The sequence below is a fragment of the Oncorhynchus gorbuscha genome, linkage group LG20 (genome assembly GCF_021184085.1).
Source record: "Oncorhynchus gorbuscha isolate QuinsamMale2020 ecotype Even-year linkage group LG20, OgorEven_v1.0, whole genome shotgun sequence".
NCBI lineage: Eukaryota > Metazoa > Chordata > Actinopteri > Salmoniformes > Salmonidae > Oncorhynchus > Oncorhynchus gorbuscha.
This window is the reverse complement of record NC_060192.1, coordinates 25,601,964-25,628,143: the sequence shown is the minus strand read 5'-3', so window position 1 is coordinate 25,628,143 and position 26,180 is coordinate 25,601,964. Positions and strand designations below refer to the sequence as shown.

At 43.5% G+C, this 26,180-nt stretch overlaps 4 protein-coding genes across 5 annotated transcripts; 3 read left to right on the top strand and 1 right to left on the bottom strand.

Annotated features, from left to right (window-relative positions):
• Positions 1–115: 115 nt before the first annotated feature.
• frmd8 (FERM domain containing 8) lies at positions 116–10,296 on the top strand. Of its 2 annotated transcripts, none has more exons than XM_046316865.1 (11): positions 116–383; positions 712–799; positions 946–1,113; positions 3,739–3,840; positions 4,111–4,169; positions 5,946–6,112; positions 6,238–6,453; positions 6,583–6,706; positions 6,921–7,070; positions 7,186–7,411; positions 8,666–10,296. In XM_046316865.1, the coding sequence occupies exons 2-11, from the start codon at positions 712–714 to the stop codon at positions 8,776–8,778; spliced, it is 1,413 nt and encodes a 470-aa protein (XP_046172821.1). In that variant the 5' UTR covers positions 116–383; the 3' UTR covers positions 8,779–10,296. The 2 variants fall into 2 exon arrangements, with proteins under 2 accessions (XP_046172821.1, XP_046172820.1); XM_046316864.1 differs by having other exon boundaries at positions 117–332.
• A 58-nt stretch (positions 10,297–10,354) lies between these two features.
• vps51 (VPS51 subunit of GARP complex) lies at positions 10,355–17,326 on the top strand. Its single transcript, XM_046316862.1, has 11 exons — positions 10,355–10,695; positions 11,825–11,954; positions 12,088–12,234; positions 13,001–13,220; positions 14,109–15,030; positions 15,170–15,385; positions 15,522–15,605; positions 15,715–15,849; positions 16,013–16,134; positions 16,297–16,384; positions 16,477–17,326. The coding sequence occupies exons 1-11, from the start codon at positions 10,504–10,506 to the stop codon at positions 16,735–16,737; spliced, it is 2,517 nt and encodes an 838-aa protein (XP_046172818.1). The 5' UTR covers positions 10,355–10,503; the 3' UTR covers positions 16,738–17,326.
• Positions 17,327–17,499: 173 nt separating this feature from the next.
• Positions 17,500–23,541, top strand: LOC124006747 (delta(14)-sterol reductase LBR-like). Its single transcript, XM_046316873.1, has 10 exons — positions 17,500–17,771; positions 18,370–19,198; positions 19,300–19,368; positions 19,835–19,894; positions 20,853–21,081; positions 21,198–21,301; positions 21,398–21,517; positions 22,000–22,075; positions 22,413–22,535; positions 22,689–23,541. The coding sequence occupies exons 5-10, from the start codon at positions 21,054–21,056 to the stop codon at positions 22,736–22,738; spliced, it is 501 nt and encodes a 166-aa protein (XP_046172829.1). The 5' UTR covers positions 17,500–17,771; positions 18,370–19,198; positions 19,300–19,368; positions 19,835–19,894; positions 20,853–21,053; the 3' UTR covers positions 22,739–23,541.
• Positions 23,538–25,602, bottom strand: znhit2 (zinc finger, HIT-type containing 2). The gene has a single exon (XM_046316863.1). The coding sequence runs from the start codon at positions 25,559–25,561 to the stop codon at positions 23,669–23,671; it is 1,893 nt and encodes a 630-aa protein (XP_046172819.1). The 5' UTR covers positions 25,562–25,602; the 3' UTR covers positions 23,538–23,668.
• Positions 25,603–26,180: the final 578 nt, after the last annotated feature.

Genomic DNA, 26,180 nt, shown 5'->3' with positions numbered 1-26,180 from the left:
GACAACGCTAACTAGCCAATGGGAGCGTAGTAGAACGTCTCTTTGAATAACGGGGCGTGGCTTAACTGCGTTTGGAAAAGAAAGACTCTTCCCAAGTCCCTAATGGACATGTGCAGATATATGCTAGTAGAACACGCCAATAGGAGCTCGTGCTTGGCTCTGCCCACCTCCTTGCTTGTTCTGCCTATTATGACTAATTTGTTTCAAGTGGAAACGACAGGCTGTGGTTTATCTTGGTTTACGTATAAAATATTGTTTTTTACTGGCTCGACACTTCCGGATTGGAGTCTGGACCGCGGTGGGCGCAGTTCCCCAGAGTTGTCAGTTTGCTGGTAAGCTGTTGAGGTTGTTATACACTGTCAATACCACCTCGTCATTAAAAGGTAATTGAATCTTACTGGTTTAGCGCACCGCTGACTTCTTGCTACTAGTAACTAGCTAGCTAACATAGCTCGTGTACGAATACCTACTGTTCGCGCAGGGTGCTAGATGTGAAATGTCGCTATCCCACTTGTCAAAAGCTGGCGGCTAACGTTAGCAATTACTATTTTCTTACGACTAAACAACGACTAGTAAATCAAAGCCTTGATATAGAATATAATTAGCTGCTAGCAACCAACGTAGCTTCTGAAATGTCTAACGTTAAGTGTGTCCGAGAATTTGCTGGATAACCTTCAAAATAAAACCCTATTTAATATTTGTCCCATATAGATGGAAGGAGATGAGTGTGGGAGGTTTCCTCCAGAACCATCGGAGGGTAAATCACAGAGAGGAAGTGTGGCCTCCTCAGTCACCCGCGGTCAGTTTCCTTCTTTCTTTCAGTCTGGTGTTTACAATGTAATATTGTTTTGTCCCTCTGTGTTTTCATATTTGGAAGATCCAAGATTGTGTTTTGTGCTAATGTTAGTGTTATGTCAACTTCCCTCTGTGTGTTTTCTCCTACAGCTCAAGATGTGCTTGTGTACCTGGTGGGTGACAGTGCTGTACACCTATGTGTGGAAGGGGTTGGCTGTGTGAGTGTCCAAGAGCTAGGCCACAGTGTCAGGGAGGCTCTCCACATTCCTGATTCGGCAATGGATGTCTTTGCCTTCTGGCTCTGCTCTCCTCTGCTCGGTAATGACAGCTCTCTCTGTAATGCACCACTCTTCCTCCTCCCCTAGCCCTCAAACAGCTGTGCTGCACATGCTGTGCTGTTATTTTAATATAAACAACTGGATCATTCATTTGATATTTTAATCAGGCTGATTTGTATTACAAAGGAATAGTGTTGTGGCTGGTCTAGTACCATGGCTCACTGTATCATGTAGAGGTCGACCGATTAATCGGCGGGGTCGATTTCAAGTTTTCATAACAATCGGTATTTTTGGATGCCGATTTTGATGAATTATTAGACTTTGGGATGCCACCCGTTAGATAAAATACCAAACGGTTCTGTATTTCACTGAAATAATAAATGTTTTGTTTTCGAAATTACAATTTCCGGATTCGACCACATTAATGACCCATGGCTCATTTGTGTTATTATGTTTAAGTCTATGATTTGATAGAGCAGTCTGAGCGATGGTAGGCAGCAGCAGGCTCGTAAGCATTCAAACAGCACTTTTGTGCGTTTTGCCAGAAGCTCTTCGCAAGCACAGTGCTGTTTATGACTTCAAGCCTACCAGCCTAATGGCTGGTGTAACCGATGTAAAATGGCTAGCTAGTTAGCGGGGTGCGCGCTAATAGCGTTTCAAACGTCACTTGCTCTGAGACTTGGAGTAGTTGTTCCCCTTGCTCTGCATGGGTAATGCTGCTTCGAGGGTGGCTGTTGTCGATGTGTTCCTGGTTTGAGCCCAGGGTGGAGCGAGGAGAGGGACGGAAGCTATACTGTTACAAAAGCAATACTAAAGTGCCTGTAAGAACATCCAATAGTCAAAGGTATATGAAATACAAATGGTATAGAGAGAAATAGTCCTATAAATACTACATTAACTAAAACCTCTTACCTGGGAATATTGAAGTCTCATGTTAAAAGGATCCACCAGCTTTCAAATGTTCCCATGTTCTGAGCAAGGAACTCAAACGTTACATGGCACATATTGCACTTTTACTTCTCCAACACTTTGTTTTTGCATTATTTAAACCAAATTGAACGTTTTATTTGAGGCTAAATGTATTTTTATTGATGTATTATATTAAGTTAAAATAAGTGTTAATTCAGTATTGTTGTAATTGTCATTATTACAAATACATTTCTTTTTCAATCGTCAGATTTAATCAGCTTTTTTTTTGGTCCTCCAATAATCGTATAGGCGTTGAAAAATCATAATCGGTCGACCTCTAGTATCATGTATGTGTGGAGATTGTAGAGAGCCCTTGGGCCATAAGTGGCCCCTTCTGATGACCAGGTGGCGAATCGCATCTCTGCATGTCTGGCAGACATATCAGTGTGGATGACGGATCACCACCTCAAGCTGAACTTCGGCAAGACTGAGCTGCTCTTCCTCCCGGGGAAGGACTGCCCGTTCCATGATCTCGCCATCACGGTTGACAACTCCATTGTGTCCTCCTCCCAGAGCGCTAAGAACCTTGGCGTGATCCTGGACAACACCCTGTTGTTCTCAACTAACATCAAGGCGGTGGCCCGTTCCTGTAGGTTCATGCTCTACAACATCCGCAGAGTACGACCCTGCCTCACACAGGAAGCGGCGCAGGTCCTAATCCAGGCACTTGTCATCTCCCGTCTGGATTACTGCAACTCGCTGTTGGCTGGGCTCCCTGCCTGTGCCATTAAACCCCTACAACTCATCCAGAACGCCGCAGCCCGTCTAGTGTTCAACCTTCCCAAGTTCTCTCACGTCACCCCGCTCCTCCGCTCTCTCCACTGGCTTCCAGTTGAAGCTCTCATCCGCTACAAGACCATGGTGCTTGCCTACGGAGCTGTGAGGGGAACGGCACCTCAGTACCTCCAGGCTCTGATCAGGCCCTACACCCAAATAAGGGCACTGCGTTCATCCACCTCTGGCCTGCTCGCCTCCATACCACTGAGGAAGTACAGTTCCCGCTCAGCCCAGTCAAAACTGTTCGCTGCTCTGGCTCCCCAATGGTGGAACAAACTCCCTCACGACGCCAGGACAGCGGAGTCAATCACCACCTTCCGGAGACACCTGAAACCCCACCTCTTTAAGGAATACCTAGGATAGGATAAAGTAATCCTTCTCACCCCCCTTAAAATATTTAGATGCACTATTGTAAAGTGGTTGTTCCACTGGATGTCATAAGGTGAATGCACCAATTTGTAAGTCGCTCTGGATAAGAGCGTCTGCTAAATAATATATAATAATAATATATGCCATTTAGCAGACGCTTTTATCCAAAGCGACTTACAGTCATGTGTGCATACATTCTATGTATGGGTGGTCCCGGGAATCGAACCCACTACCCTGGCGTTACAAGCGCCATGCTCTACCAACTGAGCTACTGACTTAAATGTAAATGTAAAGTGGAACACTACCCGTTTGTATGCTTCTCTCTTGAACTACTGTCATGTTGGAAGACTGGCATTGTTTGTAAAATATGGAAGAGATCACTACAGCAAAATTAGTCTAGGCCAAGTCTATAGCTTGTGACTATAGTGTGAAAGATTAGCATGCTTTGTCATGCCAATCATTTGATCTCTGTTATACCATGAGAATGTTTATTCATCCTTTCATAAATAATATTTGGTTGTCTACATCCTGCCTTTTCCTCCTCTCTCAGAACTGCAGTTAAAGCCGAAGCATCAGCCTTATAAACTGTGCCGCCAGTGGCAGGACCTTCTGTATCGCTTCACTGAGGCCTCGGAGGAGGACATATCTCAAGGTGAGACTGCCTGTGTCTCTCTGTGTAGGGACGACTGTTACAAAAAACACCTTTTTTTCTTCTGGTTTTTGAGCAGATTCATATTTTGTCTCCCATGTTATTTCCCCCCCCCCCCAAATTGTTACATTTGTCATCCCCACTGCTGAATTCATATTGCTTTGTCAACCTGACTTCCTGTTAACTCTGACCCAACATCACTAATCCTAAACTGTACATCTGCCATCATATAAAATGTTCTGTAATACCCTCATGCTGTATTCTTTTCTCCAGATGAGCCGAGCTTGCAGTACAGAAGGAATGTGTTTTATCCCAAGTCTAAAGAGCTGCAGGTACTACTTGTTTCAATTTTCTCAAACTTCACATGAAACTGCTAGGGGAAAACATTTTCCTTAATATCAGTAAGGTTGTATTGTCAAATGGATAGATTATACTTTCCTGGTCGTAGACACATACCCCGAGTACTCTAGCACCAACCCTCAGAAAAGATGCTGAGATTGGTCAAATAATTTCTGTACAATCTCCTTCCGTTATTTTATTTCCATGTTTTCCAAAAACGGTTAAATATTTGCTCTGAATTAAGATTCAACCATGTCTACATAACGAATGGGGTGTCAGCTATGACATGAAACATTTTGGTTATTGAACTACAGTACTATGTGAAGGTGATTTACACCCGGTAATGGAATTTCATCATTAGTCCCTGATCTGTATTATACATCACATTTTATATAGCCCTTCTTAAATCAGCTGACATAAACCCAGCCTAAAACGGCAAGCAATGCAGGTGTAGAAGTACGGTGGCTAGGAAAAACTCCCTAGAAAGGCCAAAACCTAGAGAGGAACCAGGCTATGAGGGGTGGCCAGTCTTCTAACTTGCCAGGTGGAGATTATATCAGAACAGGGCCAAGATGTTTACATTTTCATAAATGACCAGCATGGTCAAATAATGGTAATCATAGTGAACAGGTCAAGGTTCCATAGCCGCAGGCAGAACCGTTGAAACTGGAGCAGCAGCACGGCCAGGTGGACTGGGGACAACAAGGAGTCATCATGCCAGGTAGTCCTGATGCATGGTCTCAGGTCCTCCGAGAGAGAGAATTGGAGAGAGCATACTTAAATTAACACAGGACACCGGATAAGACAGGAGAAATACTCCAGATACAACAGACTAACCCTAGCCCCCGACACAAACTACTGCAGCATTATTGCATAATTATGGTTATGAATGTCCTTCTCATGGTATCTTTTAAATGGGTAGAAAAAGTTTGAATATGCTATCCTCCTTTGCATATTTGGGTATTATTCTACACACTGGCTATTATTTTAATGAGATCTGTCCCTAAACAAGACCACATTTATTTGGACTGGACCAAATCTGACCCATCAAGGTAAATTACAATAGAGTATGTTATTGTGTTCTGAACTTTACTCTACTGTACATTACTATGATACTTTTCTTTACTGTCCAAGCTTGTGAACACAACTGTGGTTTGATTACTAATGATTTCCAATTATAGCCAATTCAATTGCTGAAATTCCGTTACCAAATCGTTAACGGATTTGAGTTTTAATCACTTAATTCATCAACAAAATTGATATCAGTAAAAACACTAATTGATAGGTCTGCCTTGTGAACTTTCATTACCCTTCCTCATGAGGGAGAGAAATTAGAAAATATCTTAAAGATATGTGGGGTTTTGGTAATGGAATTAAGGCACAATGGAATTTTTCTTAAACTTACAGAAGGCAGAACAATGTATTTAACTAAATGTGTTTATTTGTTGGCATGGGTCTTCAACATTGTTTTAGATTTATTTCTAATACCTTTTTAAGCCTTTCTGGTAATGTTTTGTTTTTCTATCTGTTTGACCAGAAATCAAAGCCGTTGCTTATTCTTAATTTTATAATGGAAAATGGTTTAAAAATATGTATATGCCATAATTTCTCAAATATAACTTAGCTTTCATTTGACATTCAATTTGAGATGCTCTTATGAACTTCACGTGTTGGTGCTCATGGGTCCTTTTACATGGAAATGACCCAAATTCCCTTTCTGTTTGCATCCTCCTTTATTCCACCTGTCATTGCGTGGCCTTTCCCTCTAGATTGAAGATGAGGGGGTGTTGAGACTCCTTTATGATGAGGCACGGGTTAACATCCTCGCGGGCCGCTTCCCCTGTGACCCTGAGACTTGGATGGGTTTGGGCGCACTGTCCTTTGCTCTGGAGCTGGGAATTGGTCTGGATGACCAGAAAGCCACTGCTGCTTTAAGGTAAACTATGCCAGGGATTTGAACATCTGCCTCTTGCTGGAGTTATGTTTTGTATAACTCATATTTTTTTTTCAATACCTGGCTGCATACCCTGATTATTGCCCCTCTTCTCCCAACTCACTCAGGGAGAAGAAGCTGATATCCTTCCTGCCTGTACATGTTTCAGGGGGAGGTGGGGGGCTGTTCTCTACCCTGAGGGGGAAAGGGGGCCGTCAGGCAGGGCTGGAGCATAACCTGTTGGAGGAATATCGCAAGATCAGCACCTCAGGCAGCACCCCCCTGGAGCCCACTCAGCATCTACGCCAGTACCTCTGCACATGCCACTCTCTGCCTTACTACGGGTAAGGAACAAGCTGGTCAAAATGGCCTCAACTGCATGGTGCATGGAACACATTCAGTTTCTATCTTCATGTGCCACTTGCATCATGTCTCGCTGGTGGGGGTTTTTCTTTTTTTCTTTTTTTGGGCAGGTGTGCTTTTTTCTCGGGGGAGATCGACAAGCCAGCCCAGGGTATTCTTTATAGAGCAGGACGGAAAGCTGTCAAAGTGGGGATCAGTCTGGAGGGGGTGTATGTAATGGACGTCAAAGAGAAGGTGAGACCTGGAATAATGTCAAGTTAAAATTAATGATAATTCCTTTCCATAACAAGCAGAATATTACTTTTTATTTTTTATTCTGTGTGATTTTAAGTATTTGCATGAACCAGAGGGATCCTTTATCAATTCAAAAATACTTTTCACTGACTGACCCAACCCTCTTCCTTTCTGCCTCTCTCTCTCCCTCTCTCACATCCCTACTCCATGACAGCACGTGCTCCTGGGCCTGCGATTCAGTGAGCTGTCATGGGACCACAGCTACCCTGAAGGGGAGGGTGACTCACACATCCTGTGGCTCGAATTTGATGGGGAGGAGGCTGGCACCCCTGTCAACAAGTTACTGAAGATCTACTCAAAACAAGTAATAAAACCTAACTTCTCCATTTCCCATTGTGCTTTTCCTTAGTAGGCGGTCATAAATTCCCTTGACGTTACCAGAATTCTTACTAATCTTTGTTCCCTCCTTGTACCTCTAGGCAGAGCTTATGAGCGGCCTTATCGAGTTCTGCGTGGAGCTACGTTCTGCAGCCGAAGGCGGGACGACCACGGAAACGGACGGCGCTGTCGGTCCATCCCATCAGCCTGCTGGACAGGCAGGGGGCAGTGGTGAAGGGAACGGTCGCCGTGGCAAACTGCGTAGGCAGAACAGTGTGGTGTGCAGTCGGGTCCATACACTGAACACCATCAGCTATGTGGACAACGGTTAGTCTGGGGAGGGAGAATCATGCATGCCATTCATTTAGTCAATATTAACCATCCATATACACAAAGTATGTGGACACCCCTTCAAATTAGTGGATTTGGCCATTTCAGCCACACTGTTGCTGACCGATGTATAAAATCGATTCCATAGACAAACATGGACAGTAGACTGGCCCGTACTGAAGAGCTCAGTGACTTTCAATATGGCACCGTCATAGGATACAACCTTTCCAACAAGTCAGTTCATCAAATGTCTGCCCTGCTAGAGCTGCCGCTGTCAACTGTAAGTGCTGTTATTGTAAAGTGGAAACGTCTAGGATCAACAACTGCTCAGCCACAAAGTGGTAGGCCACACAAATTCACAGAATGGGCCCGCCGTAAAAAACGTCTATCAGTTGCAACAATCACTAACGAGTTCCAAACTGCCTCTGGAAGTAACGTCAACACAAGAACTGTTCATCGGGAGCTTCATGAAATTGGTTTCCATGGCCGAGCAGCCACACACAAGCCTAAGATCACCATGCGCAATGCCAAGCGTCGGCTGGCGTGGTATAAAGCTCGCCGCCATTGAACTCTGGAGCAGTAGAAACACGTTCTCTGGAGTGATGAATCGCGCTTCACCGTCTGGTTTTGGCGGATGCCAGGAGACCGTGAACTGTAAAGTTTGGTTGTGTAATAATGGTCTGAGGCTGTTTTCCATGTTTCAGGCTAGGCCCATTAGCGTTCAGATTTCCTTTCACTGGAACTATGACGATTCTGTGCTTCAAATTGTGACAACAGTTTGGGGGAAGTCCCTTTCCAGCATTTATTTTTTAAATATATTTATTCTTAATTGCCCACGTGCACAAAGGGAGGTCTAAACAGAAATGGTTTGTCAAGATCGATGTAGAAGGACTTGATTGGTCTGCACAGAGCCCTCACCTCAACCCCATCGAACACCTTTGGGATGAATTGGAACCCCAACTGCGAGCCAGGCCTAATTACCCAACATCAGTGCCCGAACCTCACTCATGCCCTTGTGGCTGAATGGAAGCAAATTCCCACAGCAATGTTCCAACATCTAGTGGAAAGCCTTCCAAGAATAGTGGAGGCTGTTATAGCAGCAAAGGGGGGACCATATTAATGCTAATGATTTTGGAACGAGACATTTGATGAGCAGGTGTCCACATTCTTTTGGCCGGGTAGTGTAAGTTTCACTTGTTTATCAGGTAAGGTTGTAAAACTAACTGTTAAATGTACTTGTTGACACGGCAGGTAAAGAAATCAAACGGCTGAAACCAAAGCGGGCTGCTTCCTTCTTCACCAGGCAGGCACAGCCACCAACATATTCCGCAGTACAGGTGCAAGAGAGTTTGGAGCGACGGTGATCCTCCATCTCCAGCATAGGCACTGCTCTATGCTAACTGGAGACCAAAACTGAACATGCATGTTAAGATTGCGAGAGGAAAAAGATATGTAAAGAGTTATCATTTATCTTGTTTGTGAAAACACAATGGACCAAGAGTGGGATTTAAGTGTGAATAAATATTTATGCATAATTGTGTGTGTATATGAAGTTAGATGAGAATATTGGCATTCTTTAGGTGCTGCAAAGTGATGTTGTGTCGTTGCTTCACAGGTCAAGTTGAACTGGCTACCTATAAGTAGTTTTAATATGAAACTGGAGTGATGGTAACATTCACAGTTGTACCACTTTGTATCTTTACCCTTGTGATAAGGGACCTTTTTACTGTTCTCCCTCAGATGGAATTGATCTACTATGACTACGTACAGTATCACCCATTGAAATGTATGCAACTCTCTTGGGAAACCAAACAGCACAGGGCATTGTATTGTCTAAAAGGAGGGCAATATTGAAGGCTCTGCAACTATATTGCTCAACCCTCAGTCTGTACCAAAACAAACATGTATCCTGCAGTAGTCTGATGCTATGTGCTAAACATACAGTCCATGAGAGACTGAATCTGTCCTCCTCCCAGAAATCACAAGGTCAACCATATTCCAGACTGCACCCTTTTCCAAGTGGGTTTAGATTTCACTTTTTGTTATTGTTATATTGTACAACATGCAAGGGCAGTTTGACTTAGGAGCTATCCATTCAAAAAGAGGATGTTTTCTGCTGGCATCTACTCAGTGTCAGTTTGAGAGGAGTGATTCTACTGTATCGCTGATGCAATTTAGTGTTAACACAAACGGAAGAATGTGGTTTACACTGTTAACTGATATTGTCAATTATGCAAACCTACAAAATAAGAACAATGAATTTAACCATTTTGTTGATTAAGTTAAGCTCTTTTAAAACTGTTTTTTTGTGTGTGTGTGCACATGACTGACTCTTAGATTGTACTGTTGCTATCTGAAATACTGTAGTGTTTTTACATTTGATAATTATTGATATTATTGGAGTAATACCTTTTGACTCTCATACACCAATCTGTCTTTCTCACACAAATTAGGCATTGGGTCATTTGAAGCCTTATTCATTCACAATGTAGTCTCTGTATAAAGACCAAGTGCCTTTTGTTTCAGTATTAATTTGGCATTGAGAGACTAACCTGGTATTTGTGTCGCCTTGTTTGTCTGTTTAAACATGATCATCAGAATGTTACTATATTCCTTTTTATCTGCTAATTTTGCTATAAATTTACATGACCTCGTGTGTACACATTGAGACAGTCAACTATATCAAACCCTTTAACTTCACTGTTTTCTTTGTAATTTCTATAATGTGCACTACCAAACTAAACAAGTGGCTGTAGGTTTAGTCAAACCCATAATACATTTTTATTCAGCTTTATACTGTTTTGACAAAACGGTGAATCTGAGATTTTTATATTTTTGAAACTTTTTTTGGTTCATTTTTACAATAAAAACGTTTGTCCATATCCGAGCCTTAATGTCATGATTTTGTGTTCCTTGAGTTCTTGCTGCCACCTACTGGCTCGTGTTTTACAAGCTTCTCGTCATGACAGTACGGCAATTCTCTTGCAGGTTTGGTAGTGTCGGGGCACATAGCTGGTTGTCTGTTTAGGTGGCTGTCAGTTGTATTTAGCTAGCTATTATTTGGTTTGTTTCGCAGATATTCGGTCGAAATGGACGGGGATATTAATGCTCCGGGCTCCACCCCACCTGACTCCGACCCAGCGCGGAAGCGCAGAGTGCACGGTATGTTGAAGCTCTACTACGGGCTGAACGAGGAAGGAAAGACCGTGGATCAAGCTGAGTCCATGGATCCTTGCGATATCAACGGGCCGCATTTCGATCCTGAGGTTTATCTCAATAAGGTAAAATCCAGTTTCTGTTTCTGGATGCGACATATTTAGTTCGCTATTCACTGACCATAATACAATAAGTGAAAGGCAAAGGATTGCTATTATTTTACCGTACAAGGGAGCCAACTGCTTGTCTATCATTGGTGTCACCAAGTGGTGTATATAAACAAGACCCTGGATTGCTGACGCAAAGTATTGGCCAATGACAGGCTTCGAAGGCACCGGTCGGCCATATTGGCACTCCCCAGAAGACGCAGTCCTCCATAGGAAAGAATATAATTCTACAGTATTTTAATTAAATGTATTATAAAAATGACATGTATTCAAGTATTTTTTTGTTGTAGTGGGAAAGAAAGATTTGAACTTTCCAAAAATGATACTTTGCTTGTATATACCCTAACGTTCAAAGGTTTGGGGTCATTTAGAAATGTTGTTTTGAAAGAAAATCGCACTTTTGTCGATTTAAAATAACATTAAATTGATCAGCAATACAGTGCAGACATTGTTAATGTTGTAAATTACTATTGTAGCTGGAAACGGCAGATTTTTAATGGAATATCTACATAGGCGTACAGAGGCCCATTATCAGCAACCATCACTCCTTTGTTCCAATGACACGTTGTGTTAGCTAATACAAGTTTATCATTTTAAAAGGCTAATTGATCATTAGAAAACCCTTTTGCAATTATGTTAGCACAGCTGAAAACTGTTGTTCTGATTAAAGAAGCAATAAAACAATAGTAATTTACAACATTAACAATGTCTACACTGTATTGCTGATCAATTTGATGTTATTTGTAGGGACAAAAAAATTGGCTTTCTTTAAAAAACAAGGACATTTCTAAGTGACCCCAAACTTTTGAACGGTAGTGTATATGTATATTTAATTTGTATGGTATCATTCAAAAGTATGCATTAAGGTGTCTGTAATAGAATAAACGTGACAAAAGCAAATTTAGACATTAATAAATACATTTAGATAGCTTCCTAAATATGTTTTACAATGGTGAGGGAGTGCCAAAATAGAGGCTACAAAACACCTGTCATCTAGTGTATATAGAAATGATTGGTGTCATCCAGGTAGTACAGTAGCTGTCTGTTGTCTTCAAAACTGACCTTTGAGTCCTACTGGTGTCTGCAGCTCAGGAGAGAATGTTCCCTTGGAGAGCTGATGGACCAGGAGACCTGCATGGTCAAGCAGATCCGCTCCTTGGACAGTGACATGCAGACATTGGTGTATGAGAACTACAACAAGTTCATCTCTGCCACAGGTAAGACAATGGGTGATAGTGTATGCAATGCGTTGGACATCATGTTGTTGAATTGGATCATGTTGGTCTCACTCTGTTCTGTGCACATACTGTACCATGTGATGAATTAATGAATGTCCTCATCTTCTACTAGACACAATCAGAAAAATGAAGAATGATTTTAAGAAGATGGAGGATGAAATGGACTGTCTCTCTACCAACATGGCTTCTATCACAGATTTCAGTGCACGCATCAGTGGGACTCTTCAGGACCAGCATGCACAGATCACCAAACTGTCAGGTTGGTAATGAAACCCGAGGTGACGCCTCCACCGCCTGCAATGAAAACTAGATTAACAAATCGTATTTCCTGGTCATATATCTATCATTGTAAGACTACTTGTGTGGACTGTGAACCACTTCATAATACGCTACTACTAATTATGTATATAAACCCTAGATTACTGATGCTATGTATTGGCCATTGAGTCTTTGAAGCCATCGGTTGGCCATATTGACACTCCCCAGTAGGAGCAGTCCTCCATAGGAATGAATGGAATTCTACAGTATTTCAATTAAATGTTTTAAGGACAAAAGTACTTAATTAATTTTTATTGATGTGGGGATGGTAACAATAGTGCAAAAAAATAAAAAAATACTTGAAGGACAATGTTTTTATATACATTTTACATTTTATTTTTGTTTAACTCACATAATATCATTAAAGTATGCATGTAGCTGTCTGTAATAGAGTAAACGTATCAATAACGAATGTAGACATTAATAAATGCATTTTTATAGCTTCACAATGGAGGATGAGTACCAAGATGGCTGGGCAGTGTCTTCAATACAGCGTCCCATGTCAGTCATCCAGGGTTTATACGCATTATTGGCTACTACGGTGTTAAAGACAGGGAGCCCAATTCTGATATTTTTTTCACGAATTGGTCATTTGACCATCAGATCAGCTCTGAAAAAAATGTGATTGGTGAAAAGACCAATTAGTGGGAAAAATATTTGAATTGGGCAGCCTGTCTAAACGCAGCCCCCCCCCATCCCTCACCAAGGAGTCCACACTCTCCTGAGGAAGCTGCAGTTCCTGTTTGAGCTGCCTGCCAGGCTGAATAAGTGCCTGGAGCTGCAGGCCTATGCCCAGGCAGTGAGCTCCCATCGTCGTGCCCGCTGCGTGCTGCAGCAGTACAGCCACATGCCCTCCTTCAGGGGCATCCAGGATGACTGTCATGCCATCATGGACAAGTTGGCACAGGAGCTTAGGCAGAAATTCAGGTAGGAGTCTCAGGAAATATTCAGTTGGTATTCACTTTGGTATGGTTGCAAACAATGGTGTTTTAATTTTCATTTCTGGTTCATATTATATAGCAGTAGCTAGGTTTCCATTCACATAAAGAAAATATGCACATATTCCCACCAGTGGTGTGTTTCCACCAAATTGACTTGTTGTGGATTAAAAATCAGTGCATGATGACGTAGTGCACACAAAATGTACTTTTTCACTTTCGTTTTCATGTACCAAATACAAATATAAAGTTGTGTTTCCATCGTTTTTTCAGCTCTACTGATAGTTTTGTAAAAAAAATAATCTCATCAACCACACTGTATCTGTGAGCTGTTGACATGCGCTCTAGTCAACAGCTCACAGATACAGTGTGGTTGATGAGATTATTATGGATACGAGCGAGAATATTTTTATTTGTCAAATGGCAGTCAAGCATCGATCATCATGTCAATAAGACCCTCAATATTTATTGGAAAAGAGCATCAAGCTCATCACCGTGCACTTTCAGCACCCTATGAGTTCATAAAAACATATTTAATCTGTAGCCTAATAAACTGCATGATTTCCCGAGTCGTAGTGGGAGGACCACACACCATATCGTCGCATGACTCCAAGTTTACTTCGATATGATGGTTATTATATTAATATTTGTGCATAAAGGCGTTTCTCACATAATTAATTTTAATTAACAAAAAGATCCCACCATGTCGCCATTTATAAAATGTAATTGAAACTTCCTGTTTCCATCACAGCTGTCGTGATTTTGTTTTGTACGTTATGACTTTACTCGCATAAAAATTGTGGATGGAAACGTGGTTAATACTACACTATAACTGCATGAATGTTTCATCTTTGTTTGGTGTTGCATGTGTTTGCAGAGATGGAGGTTCGAGTGCGAAGGACCTTTCAGAGTGTGTGGAGCTTCTGCTGCAGCTGGATGAGCCGGCAGAGGAACTCTGTGACAAGTTCCTGAGTCACGCCCAGTCACGATTGGAAGCAGACCTCCTAGGACTGGAAGCGGAGCTGAGACCACCATTGTCCTCTGGACCCACAGCAGTGACAGATCCCTACACTGGCCCCGCCCGCAGATTGTCAGTTGAACCCACTGCTGGATCTCCCACTGGCCCCTCCTCTCTAAACAATCCCTTCCTCTCTCCCAGCTCAAGGACTGATATTTTGGAATTCATAGACAGAGGTTGCAATGAATTCGTTAGCAGCCTTTGCTTGGTCATTGCCTCGTACCAAGAGTTGTTTGTTAACCGTCCGCAAGAAGGTGAGCTGGCCTCCAAAAACATCCCCCAGATGGCTATTGGCAAGCTGCATGCTTTTGTGGATGCACTGGCCACCCGCTACTTCTCCCTGGTTGAGAGGAGGATACAGGAGGAGAAAAGTGTTGGAGACAACTCTCTCCTGGTCCGGGCTCTGGATCGTTTCCACCGCAGGCTCCAGGCTGTGGCCAAACTGCTGCCTGGGTCTGCTGTGCCCAGCCAGGGGACTGAGATCGTAGTGCGAGCAGCCAGGGAGAGGATCAAGCAGTACCTGGCAGCCCTGCAGAGCTTCTACCTGAACAGCCTGACAGACGTGAGGCAGGCCCTAGCAGCACCTCGGCTGGGTGGAAGCTCTGCCGGAGGTGGGTCTCATCTAGGGGGGCCAGCCACTGGGAAAGATGCTCCGGCCAGCTTGCCAGAGCTCCTCTCCACTCTGTCTGCCTCCATTCTCAATCAGATCAAATCAGTCCTGGCATCCGTGCACCTTTTTACTGCAAAGGACATCACCTTCTCCAACAAGCCTTACTTCAAGGTGAGCTAGATGAATATTCATGCTATTGGTGGTTAGTTAGTTGTCCCCATATATTTTTTTTAATGCCATTTATGTAACTAACTGTATGTTAACATTGACATCCCGGTTGGATCTTTTTCTCCTCTTTCTCTTTCTTCAGGGGGAGTTTTGTAGCCACGGTGTGCGTGAGAGCCTGGTGGTTAACTTCATTAAGTTTGTGTGCCAGTCCTCGCGTCAGTTCTGTGAGAGTGCAGGAGACCGGGGCGGCTCTACACCCCCTGCCCTCCTACTGCTGCTGTCACGCCTCTGCCTGGACTATGAAACCTCCACCATCACCTACATCCTCACCCTCACAGACGAGCAGTTTCTTGTGCAGGTAAATGTGCCAATGAACCTCTGAAGATTTCTTGAAGACAATTGATGGGAATGTAAGAACAAAATGTGCAAATGTCATGAGAAATGTGTATCACATGCTACTACAAATGCTGTTATATTCTTTCTTGTGTTCACAGCATCACTCTCCTGTAACTGCAGTCACAGCTTTATGTGGAGAGGCCAGAGAGGCAGCACAGAAGCTACTGAACCATTATGTCAAGGTACACATTTTCCCACCTTCTTACCAACAAATGACTATTTCTGCAAATGGCCACTTCAGGCCTCGTCCTTCTATTTCTCTGCTGACCCCTTCTCTATTGCTGTGGACAGGTTCAGGGCCTGATCATATCCCAGATGCTGAGAAAGAGTGTGGAGACACGAGACTGGGTCAACACCATCGAGCCACGGAATGTCCGTGCTGTGATGAAGAGAGTGGTGGAGGATACCACCTCTATTGATGTGCAGGTAACGCCCGGTATCTATTTAAAACCCTTTGGTAAACAGGCTTTACACTGTGGGTAAACTGTAATTACTGTATAATTGTGAGTGGACAAAAGCAGCATCAGTGCTAGGAATCTTAACAGCTTTACTACCTCCCTGATCTGTCTCTCCCTGTGTTGCCCTACAGGTGGGTCTTCTCTATGAGGAGGGGGTGAGGAAAGCCCACAGCAGTGACTCCAGCAAAAGGACCTTCTCAGTCTATAGCAGTTCGAGGCAGCAAACCCGCTACGCCCCTAGCTACACACCTAGGTACCTGAACTACAGTTGCCTAACACACATGTTTATAATAACATAATATACACTGCATCACAATGTGTGGAGGTTTGGCAGAGGCAGGGTCAGTCAAATGTTAGGATGATTGCTGTCTTCCCCAATGGATAAAGATTTAAGAATGGTTTTGTCTTTCTGCAGTGCTCCTATGGATACCAATCTCCTGAGTAATATACACAAGCTCTTCTCTGAGCGGGTTGAAATATTCAGTCCTGTGGAGTTTAACAAGGTGGGTAGTGAGTGGTTTGGATACAGAGCTCTGGTTCCCCCCCATTCATTAGCCTTTTTATTGCCTCAACTCTTTCTGTCTTGATCTCTCAGGTCTCTGTGTTGACGGGAATCATAAAGATAAGTCTGAAGACGTTCCTGGAGTGTGTCCGCCTGCGTACCTTTGGTCGTTATGGCCTGCAACAGATTCAGGTGGACTGCCACTACCTGCAGATGTACCTCTGGCGCTTCGTCTCCGATGAGAACCTGGTCCACTTCCTGCTCGATGAGATAGTGGGCAGCACTGCCCACCGCTGTCTGGACCCTGCTCCCATGGAGCAGAGCGTCATCGAGGTCATCTGTGAGAGAGGTTAAATGCTAGAGGTCACATTGGTTGAGGAACTGGTGAAATGCGATGGTGAAATTGAATGGTGTGTAACAGAGTTTAAAACAACAAAAAAAGAACATTGAAGTCAACTGAACTGGAATAATTAAAAAACAGGTATTTTGCTGGACACACTGGATTCCCATGATGTAAATGTGGTATCAGTAGGAGGATTAAGGCTACTTACTATTGCTGCATGTAGACACCCAGACCAATTCGGATCTTTAATTCGGATCAGCTCTGAAAAAGATCTGATTTGAAATAAGCTAGTGTGGCAGGCATAAAAAGACGCCTGAGCGGAGTTCCCACATCTGTTTTTTCAGGGGAAACGGAAGCTTTGGTTAAAAATATTGTATCCCTGAAAAACGGGAAACATCCTCTTTGTACCAACCCCTTGGAGAGAGGATGTGAAAATATCTGATGTGATTGGTCAAAAGACCAATTAGTGGAAAAAGTGCTGGGTTGCCTGTTTAAATTATGATGTTTGGGTGGGGTGCATCTATAATCATTTGTTTGCTAATTACTCAAATTGTAACGTGGTGATATGGTGTAATAAAAAAGTTACTTTCATAAACAGATGAGGTACTGAGTTGCCTCTCCTACCTTCAAGGTCGTGTGATCTCAATTATTTTGTTTTTCAATTTATTTTTCAATCATAATTGATTGATCGTAGTTTGAATCAATGACTGGAATCATTGGAAATGTGTAACATCGGTACTTCCATAAATTCCATAAGCATGAGTCCCGTTTCTAGCAACCAATTCGCGCGCAGTCGAGTAAAAAGGTGTACAGTAGGAATTTGACCATCACTTTTCTCGGCTGTTTGATAAAGGTGGTCACCACCCTAGCGTAAATTTGTCTGGTTTTAACACTCCCTTCCACGCTCTTCTGATGGCCATGGCTTAATCTCATTGGTTTAGAGATGGGACATGTTCAGAGGGGCTATTTTGGGGCGGTTCGTTGCACGCGTTCTTATGGTCGCACAGTGCTTATTGTTTGGAGTATGCATACATGAGGAATACAGGTGAGTGATGCTAGAAATTATGCTACGATGAAAAACCCTTTCATATTGTTGGTTTACGTCCAGCACAAAACGGTTTACTGTTATATTAAAGCACATGTAATTGTTTTTCTGCTGTGATATAACCTATATATGTTGAATAATCTGTCTATGACTTTGGTAATTCAATCGAATCGTATCCTTATTACGCCATAGAGAAACTATTTTGGCTCTGAGTTATGTTTTTATTTCTCAACATCAACAATACAATACGACCATTACAGTCTATACTAGTCCAAATACATTGAGGCTCCGAAATGGAGCTGCCTAAGCAGATTTATCTTTAGAATGCTGTCTACCAGTGTCCTCCTTTTAAAATGCTCACAGGAGACAGATCATGAAGCTAAACAAACAAAAATCCTCACAAGCAGAAAGGGAATTTGGAGGGACTTTGGGTGAGTCCAATAGTGTGTGTTTTAATAAAAATAATACTAATTTTGTATGTTCATTTCAAAAAGGGATATTGCGCAATCCCATCTCGCACCCACTCTCAGTCAGTCTTCTCAACCCACTCTCAGTCATCTCAGTCTTCTCAACTCACCTCACTTCTTCTCCCCTGAAGGTGCCACCTGCATCCCTGTCTTCCTGCCCCTGACGGTGCCACCTGCATCCCTATCTTCCTGCCCCTGACGGTGCCACCTGCATCCCTGTCTTCCTGCCCCTGAAGGTGCCACCTGCATCCCTGTCTTCCTGCCCCTGAAGGTGCCACCTGCATCCCTGTCTTCCTGCCCCTGAAGGTGCCACCTGCATCCCTGTCTTCCTGCCCCTGAAGGTGCCACCTGCATCCCTGTCTTCCTGCCCCTGAAGGTGCCACCTGCATCCCTGTCTTCCTGCCCCTGAAGGTGCCACCTGCATCCCTGTCCTCCTGCCCCTGACGGTGCCACCTGCATCCCTGTCTTCCTGCCCCTGAAGGTGCCACCTGCATCCCTGTCTTCCTGCCCCTGAAGGTGCCACCTGCATCCCTGTCCTCCTGCCCCTGAAGGTGCCACCTGCATCCCTGTCTTCCTGCCCCTGAAGGTGCCACCTGCATCCCTGTCTTCCTGCCCCTGAAGGTGCCACCTGCATCCCTGTCTTCCTGCCCCTGAAGGTGCCACCTGCATCCCTGTCTTCCTGCCCCTGAAGGTGCCACCTGCATCCCTGTCTTCCTGCCCCTGAAGGTGCCACCTGCATCCCTGTCTTCCTGCCCCTGACGGTGCCACCTGCATCCCTGTCTTCCTGCCCCTGACGGTGCCACCTACATCCCTGTCTTCCTGCCCCTGAAGGTGCCACCTGCATCCCTGTCTTCCTGCCCCTGACGGTGCTTTACCTGCTGTGTGTTTTGCTCCCCTGCGGCCAGCGTGCTCCAGTGGCCCCCTGTCCTTCCCTCCACCGCCCAGCTATGGGACCCCTTGGTGAGACTAGCTATTAATTAGAAATACCTTTGAGTTCTTGTCGATTTACTGTGTTGTCATGTGAGATTTGGCTGATATACTTGTCTCTGTCTTACCTGTAGCTGTCTGAGGGTATGGTGCTGAAAGATGGATCGAGACTCACGTACCCTATAAACGGTATTTTAGGGTTGGTAGGTGCAATAAAGCTCGCCAGCTTGTAGTCCTAAATGAGTTACTCTGATTCGTTCAGCCATTCCTATGGGGAAAATGTATGGAGAAAGAATTGGGTTTTTGGATAAACACTTAAAATAAGGTCTGAGGTTAACACAGGTTTATAAGATCTCAGACGTTTAGGTCTATGATATAATATCAGTCAGTAAACATGACCTTTATGAATATTGAAGACTATATTTTATGTGTTTTTTAAATTATTATATAAATGCTTCAAAATGGCAAACATGCATAAAGATGGTGGAATTAAGTTATGACATCATTGTGTTAGCACTATCCACAGATTATTTATTTTTTACTACAGAGCTCGATATGGTTCAATGTGCCAACAAATCAGCACAATCTACTTTAAAAAAAATATATTTTAATTGTTGCTGTCTTGGTGCTAGAATTGGGATCATGTATACTCTGCTTATCACCATACAGGAAAAGAGTAACGGATAGCAAAGTACAATACGGCGAACTGAGTAAAAGAAGGAATTTGAGGTAAGTGCACAAAGTCTTTTATAACTGACCTTGTGGGGACACTATTCAATCTCATTCAAAATAGAATTTTCCCTAAACCTTACCATAACCCTATCCCTAACCTTACCCCTAACATTAACCTGAAAACCTTAAACCTAACCCCTAACCCTAAAACTAACCCTAGTTCCTAACCTTAACCCTAATTCTAACATTAATGCTAACCTTAACGCTAAAACCCCTAGAAATAGCATTTGACCTTGTGGGGACTAACAAAATATCCCCAATTGGTCAAATGAATTGTTAGTTAGATTACTTGTTGGTTATTACTGCATTGTCGGAACTAGAAGCACAAGCATTTCGCTACACTCGCGTTAACATCTGCTAACCATGTGTATGTGACAAATAAAATTTGATTTGATGTTTTTTTGTTCACTATTCTTGTGGGGACTTCTGGTCCCCACAAGGATAGTTAAACACGTCCATGGGGGCCGCCATCTTTATGCACCTCCACTTCACAAAAAGTGACATTAGCTGATGAAGATTATCTCATAGGAGATCTCCTAAACCTGTGTTTACCACAGACTTTATTTTTGGCATTTATAAACAAAATTTCTAAATTGCCCAACGAACCATGGCGGGTTAGTGCCCACAAAAAGACTCCATTACTTATTGCTCTCTATAGTAATGCTTTTTAAGCAGTGGGTTCCAATGTCAATCGTCAGTTACCCCTGTGTGTGTATAGTTTCCATTTCTGTCAGGTTTGATTGATCTGGGTGGAAGGAGTTAACTGGTTATGTTTTCCTTTTATCTACTGCCAGGTGTCCTTGACCTTGAGCTATGTATGCTGTTGGTCCAAAGACTCATTTATATTTTTATAAGTTACTCAGTCCAAACTCTACCTCTTTTTTTTATGATTCCCTCTCCCAACTAATTCTTGTTTTTGTATCTCTTTCTCTCTCTGATCTCCCACCCTTTCTAGCTCTGTTTCTATCGTTCTATCTTCCTCTACAGGTTTTCATTGCCTTGTGCATCACAGCTGTGCTGTTGACATTGCCACTATGGCTAGGGATGCCCCTGGGGTATCTCTTTGAGCTGTTGTTGCCCCTGGCAGTGTGTGCTATTGGGGTGTCATTCCTCCTCTCCCCCTACCTCTACATATGCTCCTTCTGGGCCCCTCACCATGCCCTCGCCCAGGGGGGGGAACACAGGTAAAGGTGGAGGATTAGGGAAATAATACATGGAAAATATATAGTTAACAAAATTATACATGAACATGTATCAGAGGTTTTTCTGTATAGGCTCAAGCCTGCTATATCTCACACAGGAAACCCTCTGTATGACTTATTTATGGGACGAGAGCTGAACCCGCGGATTGGGAGCTTCGATCTGAAATACTTTTGTGAGCTGAGACCAGGTCTGATTGGCTGGGTGAGTGGAAAAGGATGACTACATTTTATCAAGTTAAATGTAATTGTGTTGATATAGATTTTTAAAATCTGATCCAACATACCCTCTTCCAATTAGGTGGTGATTAACCTTGGGATGCTGATGAAAGAGGTGGAGCTACGGGACCCTGCCTCCCTGGCCATGATACTGGTCAACAGCTTCCAGCTGCTCTACCTGGCGGATGCTCTGTGGAATGAGGTGAGAGGAGGACGGTCCACAGGAACAGTCCACAGAAAATAACAGTGGTAGCAGAGTGATCTCCGATGATGATGCCAATTTAATTTGTGGTGGTACACTACGAATGTATCATTGAGCCCTGCATGAATTCATTACATTTCTGCAGTGCTGTATAATGTTTCATTTGAAGGTAGAATATGTAATATTGCAGGAGGCTGTACTAACCACCATGGACATAGTGCATGATGGCTTTGGGTTTATGTTAGCGGTTGGGGACCTGGCCTGGGTTCCTTTCACATACGGCATGTGACTGTGGTGCACCCACAGTCCCTCAGTCCTCTAGGAGCCACAGCTATAGTCACATTGAATGGTAAATCAAGTTTCAAGGTGTGGGGTGGAGCAGTGTGAATGCTTCTTATTTGAATCATTTGAATATTTGGTGTATTGTATGTACCCTTATTCATGGATGGTAATTTTTTCTCTTCCTGTTTCCCTGGCATTAGGTGTTGGGTATTATATCTTCAGAAAATCCAACTCCCAGAAGAACCAATTCAGACCCTATGCATCCCAGTGTGGCATGTTGGTATTCAAAATGTTGATTAGAGTTCTGGTATCTCCTGGCATATCAACATCCACACATTTTTTGTTAATAAACTTTTCTTAAATCAGTTTAACAGTTTTGAGATAGATAGAATTTGGTCTTCTCTCTGGCGACAGCTTTATTACTGTCTGTTTCAAATGGTATTTTCCATAATGGAAGTGCAGATATGAATACAGTGGATGGTAGGAAGCACCACAGAGTAGAATCTGGGCCCATTAGAAAGAGCAGATGGAGTGTGAATTATTTGTAATCTGAGCTCTCTCAAATGACTGCCAAAACTGAAAAAAGACTATGTTCCCCCGTGCCTTACTGTAGACCTGGAGACTATTGCCACAGCAACGGGGAAGCGCCTTTTGGTGTCAGGCTGGTGGTGCCTCGTCCGCCACCCTAACTACTTAGGAGACCTTCTCATGGCCCTGGCATGGTCCCTGCCGTGTGGTAAGTACCTAGAAAATACATAAGATCCTCTCTTGCAGCCACCCTGCACACGTGTCCATAACCAGTGGCTGTTCCGGAATAGAATGTCAGTGATACACTATCCCTCCTACTACCGACAGTATTCTGATTCCCATGTACTATGTCTTTCCTCAGGATTCAACCATTTTCTACCTTCTATGTTGTGTACTTCACTGTCCTGCTAATACACGAGAGGCCCGTGATGAGAGGCACTGCAGGGCCAAGTATGGCCTGGCCTAGGACGCCTACTGCAGATGTGTGCCCAACAGGATATTCCCCTATGTCTACTGAGCTGAGCTGGGCCGGTCAGGGCAGAACCAGGGCCCAGGGACATGCAATAGGATAGCCAGCTTTGTTGTATAAAGTGAACGTTCTGTACCTCAACAGACTGGACGAAACAGAAACTAGTGAAATGCTGTCTTTTTTTCTGTCATAAAGAATATGTACTTTAAAAGTGAACACTGTGGAGAAAATGACACTTCTAACTGGATGAGTAGACAAGACAAGCTGACACACCAGCCCAGCAGCTTTAAGTTGTTCACAGTAGTGATGTCTGTCCTGTGAGTCTCTAACACAATCTTGACCATCACCTTTTGTACTGATCTAGCCATACTTCCTCAAGATTGGACACTATTGGCCCGTTTCCCAGACTAAAAAACATGCTCAATAGAGAATCTCCGCTGAAAGTGCTTTTTAGTCGAGAAGTAGGCTTAATCTCTGTCCGGGCAACCAGACCAAAACTTAATTTCAAATTAATAGATTAGTCACATTTCTGTAACTGATGTATAAATAGCACTAATCTGAAGTATATTCAAATTATCATGACAATTCATGCATGCTTTGAAATTAAGGTAATGTTGGACAATTTCTTTTAGAATGACAGTGTAGGCCTATTTCTTTAATATTGATAACTGAAATGTAAGACTTATTAGTTTACATGACCTTTATTGCATAACTGAATTGTAATTAAAAAACAAAACAATAAACATGTCTCAATTGTAATTGCAGTCAGAATACATTTTTACAAAATAGTATACAAATACCAGGCTTGCCCTGAAAACAAGATAATAAAGAGACTCCTATTTACTTAACTGTCATAAAATACCAAAATGTTCTTAATCTATTTCTTTAATCAACACACCCTTCGCTTTTCCTCTTCCCTTCTTCCAGCTTTCTTCAACTCTTCTCTTCTCCTTCTGCAAAACACTCCTCTCATCCTCCCTCTTCCTGTGCTCTCTCCATAACCCAGCGGCCAGTCTTCTCACCTCCTGGGCATTGTCAGACACCCAAGCTTGAAAGAACTCACATTTCTTCCCTGCGAGGAAATACTTCTTTCTCATGTCCCCCTCTTCTCCCTCTTTGGGCAGAGCTGCCCTGGCTTGGGATAGCACCATACGGAGTTGGCTCAAAGCTGCCAAGGAGTATCCAATGACATCCTGCTTACTTCTCCCAGTCAGAATATGAGCCACAGCCTCCACAGCCCTGGCTGGGGAACTGGGGTCCTCTCGGTCAAAGTAGCCCCCGGCCAAAATGGCTGCCTCCCCTCCCTCAAGGGTCTCCTGGAGGGAGCTGAACACCCTGCCTGAGCTCAGGGCCTCGGACACAGTGAGAACCATTTGACAAAACTCCTGAATTACGTCTGACTCGATGACACCATTGAACAGGCGTAGGGTGAAGGTGTAGCCAAACAGTGCATCGACCAAGCCATGTCGAACAAGAGGGGATGGATGGGATGACAAGGAGCTCAGAGGTAGGATTTTGACATTGATTGGAGGCACACCAGGGATTGATTTTGGTCCCTTAGCCTTGCTCGCCTCTTTTCTGTATTTTCCCTTACACTTTCTCTGTCCCTGCTCCTTCCCTGATTTACCCACACTCTCAAGTCTTTTCCCAGAATCCTTGACTTCATTATCCGCAATGACCACAATTTGACTTTCTGCCGCTCTTTTTTCACAACTGGACAAACCTGACACTTCTTCCTTCTGCAGACTCCCCACCTGTCCTTCTTTATTTGTCTTCACTGTTTCTCTTGTCCTGCTCCCTCTCTGTTCTGCTGCATCATCTCCTTCTGGCTCGCCCATCTCCTCCTTCAGTACCTCCATCAGAGCTTTCTCCCCCTCCTCGTGCTGCTCCCACCACGGTCTCCACAGGGGGACCAGAGCTCCTACAGCGCCACCCTTCACCAGACTCCTAAACTTCTCCTTCTCCTGGCTGCTCAACAGGTCCCACAATGCCTCCTCAGAGAGAGCATCGATATCCAGCCCCAAGAGCCTGTCAGCCAAGTCTAGCTCCTCGGCGTCTTCAACCCCCTCATCGACGTCTCCAACATTTGCAGAAACCACCTGCCCTGCTTCTTCATCCGTGTCTCCTAACTCTTTGAGTTTGGTTAAAATCTCCTCAATCTCCTCCACATTCCCTTCCCCAGATGATTGAATCTCTGCTAACTTGGAGAGGAGGTCTAAAACCTGTGCTCTTTCCTTTGTCTCCTCACTACCTCCCATCTCCTCCTCTACGGTCTTTAAAACACCCTCCATCCCTCCCTCTGCCCCATCTGCCATATGTCTCAGCCTTAACAGAATATCCTGCATCTTCTTCCTCCCCTCACACTCTGTTTCTCCAATATCTTTCAGCTCCTGTAACACAGACTCCTTATAGAATTCCTCTGAGCACACAGAATGATTTGTACTCCGGTAGCATTCCAGGCCACAGTAAGGTACATTGCATCGTGGACAGGTGTAGTAAGAGAGTTTGCATAAGCACAGCCCACACACTTTGCTTTGTGTTGTGGCATCTGTATGGTCTGCATCCCCATCCTCTTTCCCAGTAGCTGGTGTCAGAAATGTACTGCTATTGGTGGTTCCTCTGGCAGGAAGCTCAATTCCATCTCTAGTGACAGTCTCAGGCTCTGTGTCAGGCCATTCACTGCAGTGGTGCTCATCCCTTGGTCCAATGTCGGTCAACAACTTCCGCACAGATGGAGGGATTCTCTGTCTAAGTATTGGATTCATGATTTTGGGTGGGCAAATTAGTTTCTACTTCTCATTGCATGCTGTTGAGTGAAACGATGAACGTCCAATTTGCCTGAAAGGAAAGACAGATTTTAAAACTCGAGTCCTCTCACAGAATTGAATGTCAGATATATTATATCTTGTTTCACTACTATGGCCGTACCTTTAGAAGCCTTCTCCGTACGTCGTCAGACACATGAAAATCCCAATACTTCAATATGTAGTACAGTAATTACAATTTTCGGCGTTTAATCAGCCTAAAACTATCAAAGAACACAACATGTGCGACTAAGTATTTCGGACTAAACGTTGGTAAAACTCCTGCCGTAAATGGTTTCTGAGCTTGTCGCTATTGGATGACGTGTCCCCATCGTAAAACGCTCGCAAAAACAAATAACTGCCAGACACGGAAGATCGTTTCCATTAGTTACCACAGCAAGAAAGTCAAAATGGGCTATTTCGTAATAATGTATGAAAACATCAAACATATTTTTGGTCTTAATTTAATGTTATGGTTAGACATATGGTTAGAAATGTGGTTAACGTTAGGGTTAGGTTTCAAATCACATGTTAAGAAGATAAATTGTAAAAAGAAAATAGGCGGGGTGTATGACTTTGT

Excerpts from the sequence above, each read along its gene's own strand:
- frmd8 (XM_046316865.1), top strand. The coding sequence starts at position 712 with ATGGAAGGAGATGAGTGTGGGAGGTTTCCTCCAGAACCATCGGAGGGT. Across the intron at positions 3,841-4,110 it reads GGAGGAGGACATATCTCAAG|ATGAGCCGAGCTTGCAGTAC; the intron begins GTGAGACTGCCT and ends TCTTTTCTCCAG. Across the intron at positions 7,412-8,665 it reads CATCAGCTATGTGGACAACG|GTAAAGAAATCAAACGGCTG; the intron begins GTTAGTCTGGGG and ends TTGACACGGCAG.
- vps51 (XM_046316862.1), top strand. The coding sequence starts at position 10,504 with ATGGACGGGGATATTAATGCTCCGGGCTCCACCCCACCTGACTCCGAC. Across the intron at positions 11,955-12,087 it reads CAAGTTCATCTCTGCCACAG|ACACAATCAGAAAAATGAAG; the intron begins GTAAGACAATGG and ends ATCTTCTACTAG. Across the intron at positions 16,385-16,476 it reads GTCCTGTGGAGTTTAACAAG|GTCTCTGTGTTGACGGGAAT; the intron begins GTGGGTAGTGAG and ends TTGATCTCTCAG.
- LOC124006747 (XM_046316873.1), top strand. The coding sequence starts at position 21,054 with ATGCCCTCGCCCAGGGGGGGGAACACAG. Across the intron at positions 22,076-22,412 it reads TATGCATCCCAGTGTGGCAT|ACCTGGAGACTATTGCCACA; the intron begins GTTGGTATTCAA and ends GCCTTACTGTAG. Across the intron at positions 22,536-22,688 it reads GGCATGGTCCCTGCCGTGTG|GATTCAACCATTTTCTACCT; the intron begins GTAAGTACCTAG and ends GTCTTTCCTCAG.
- znhit2 (XM_046316863.1), bottom strand. The coding sequence starts at position 25,561 with ATGAATCCAATACTTAGACAGAGAATCCCTCCATCTGTGCGGAAGTTG.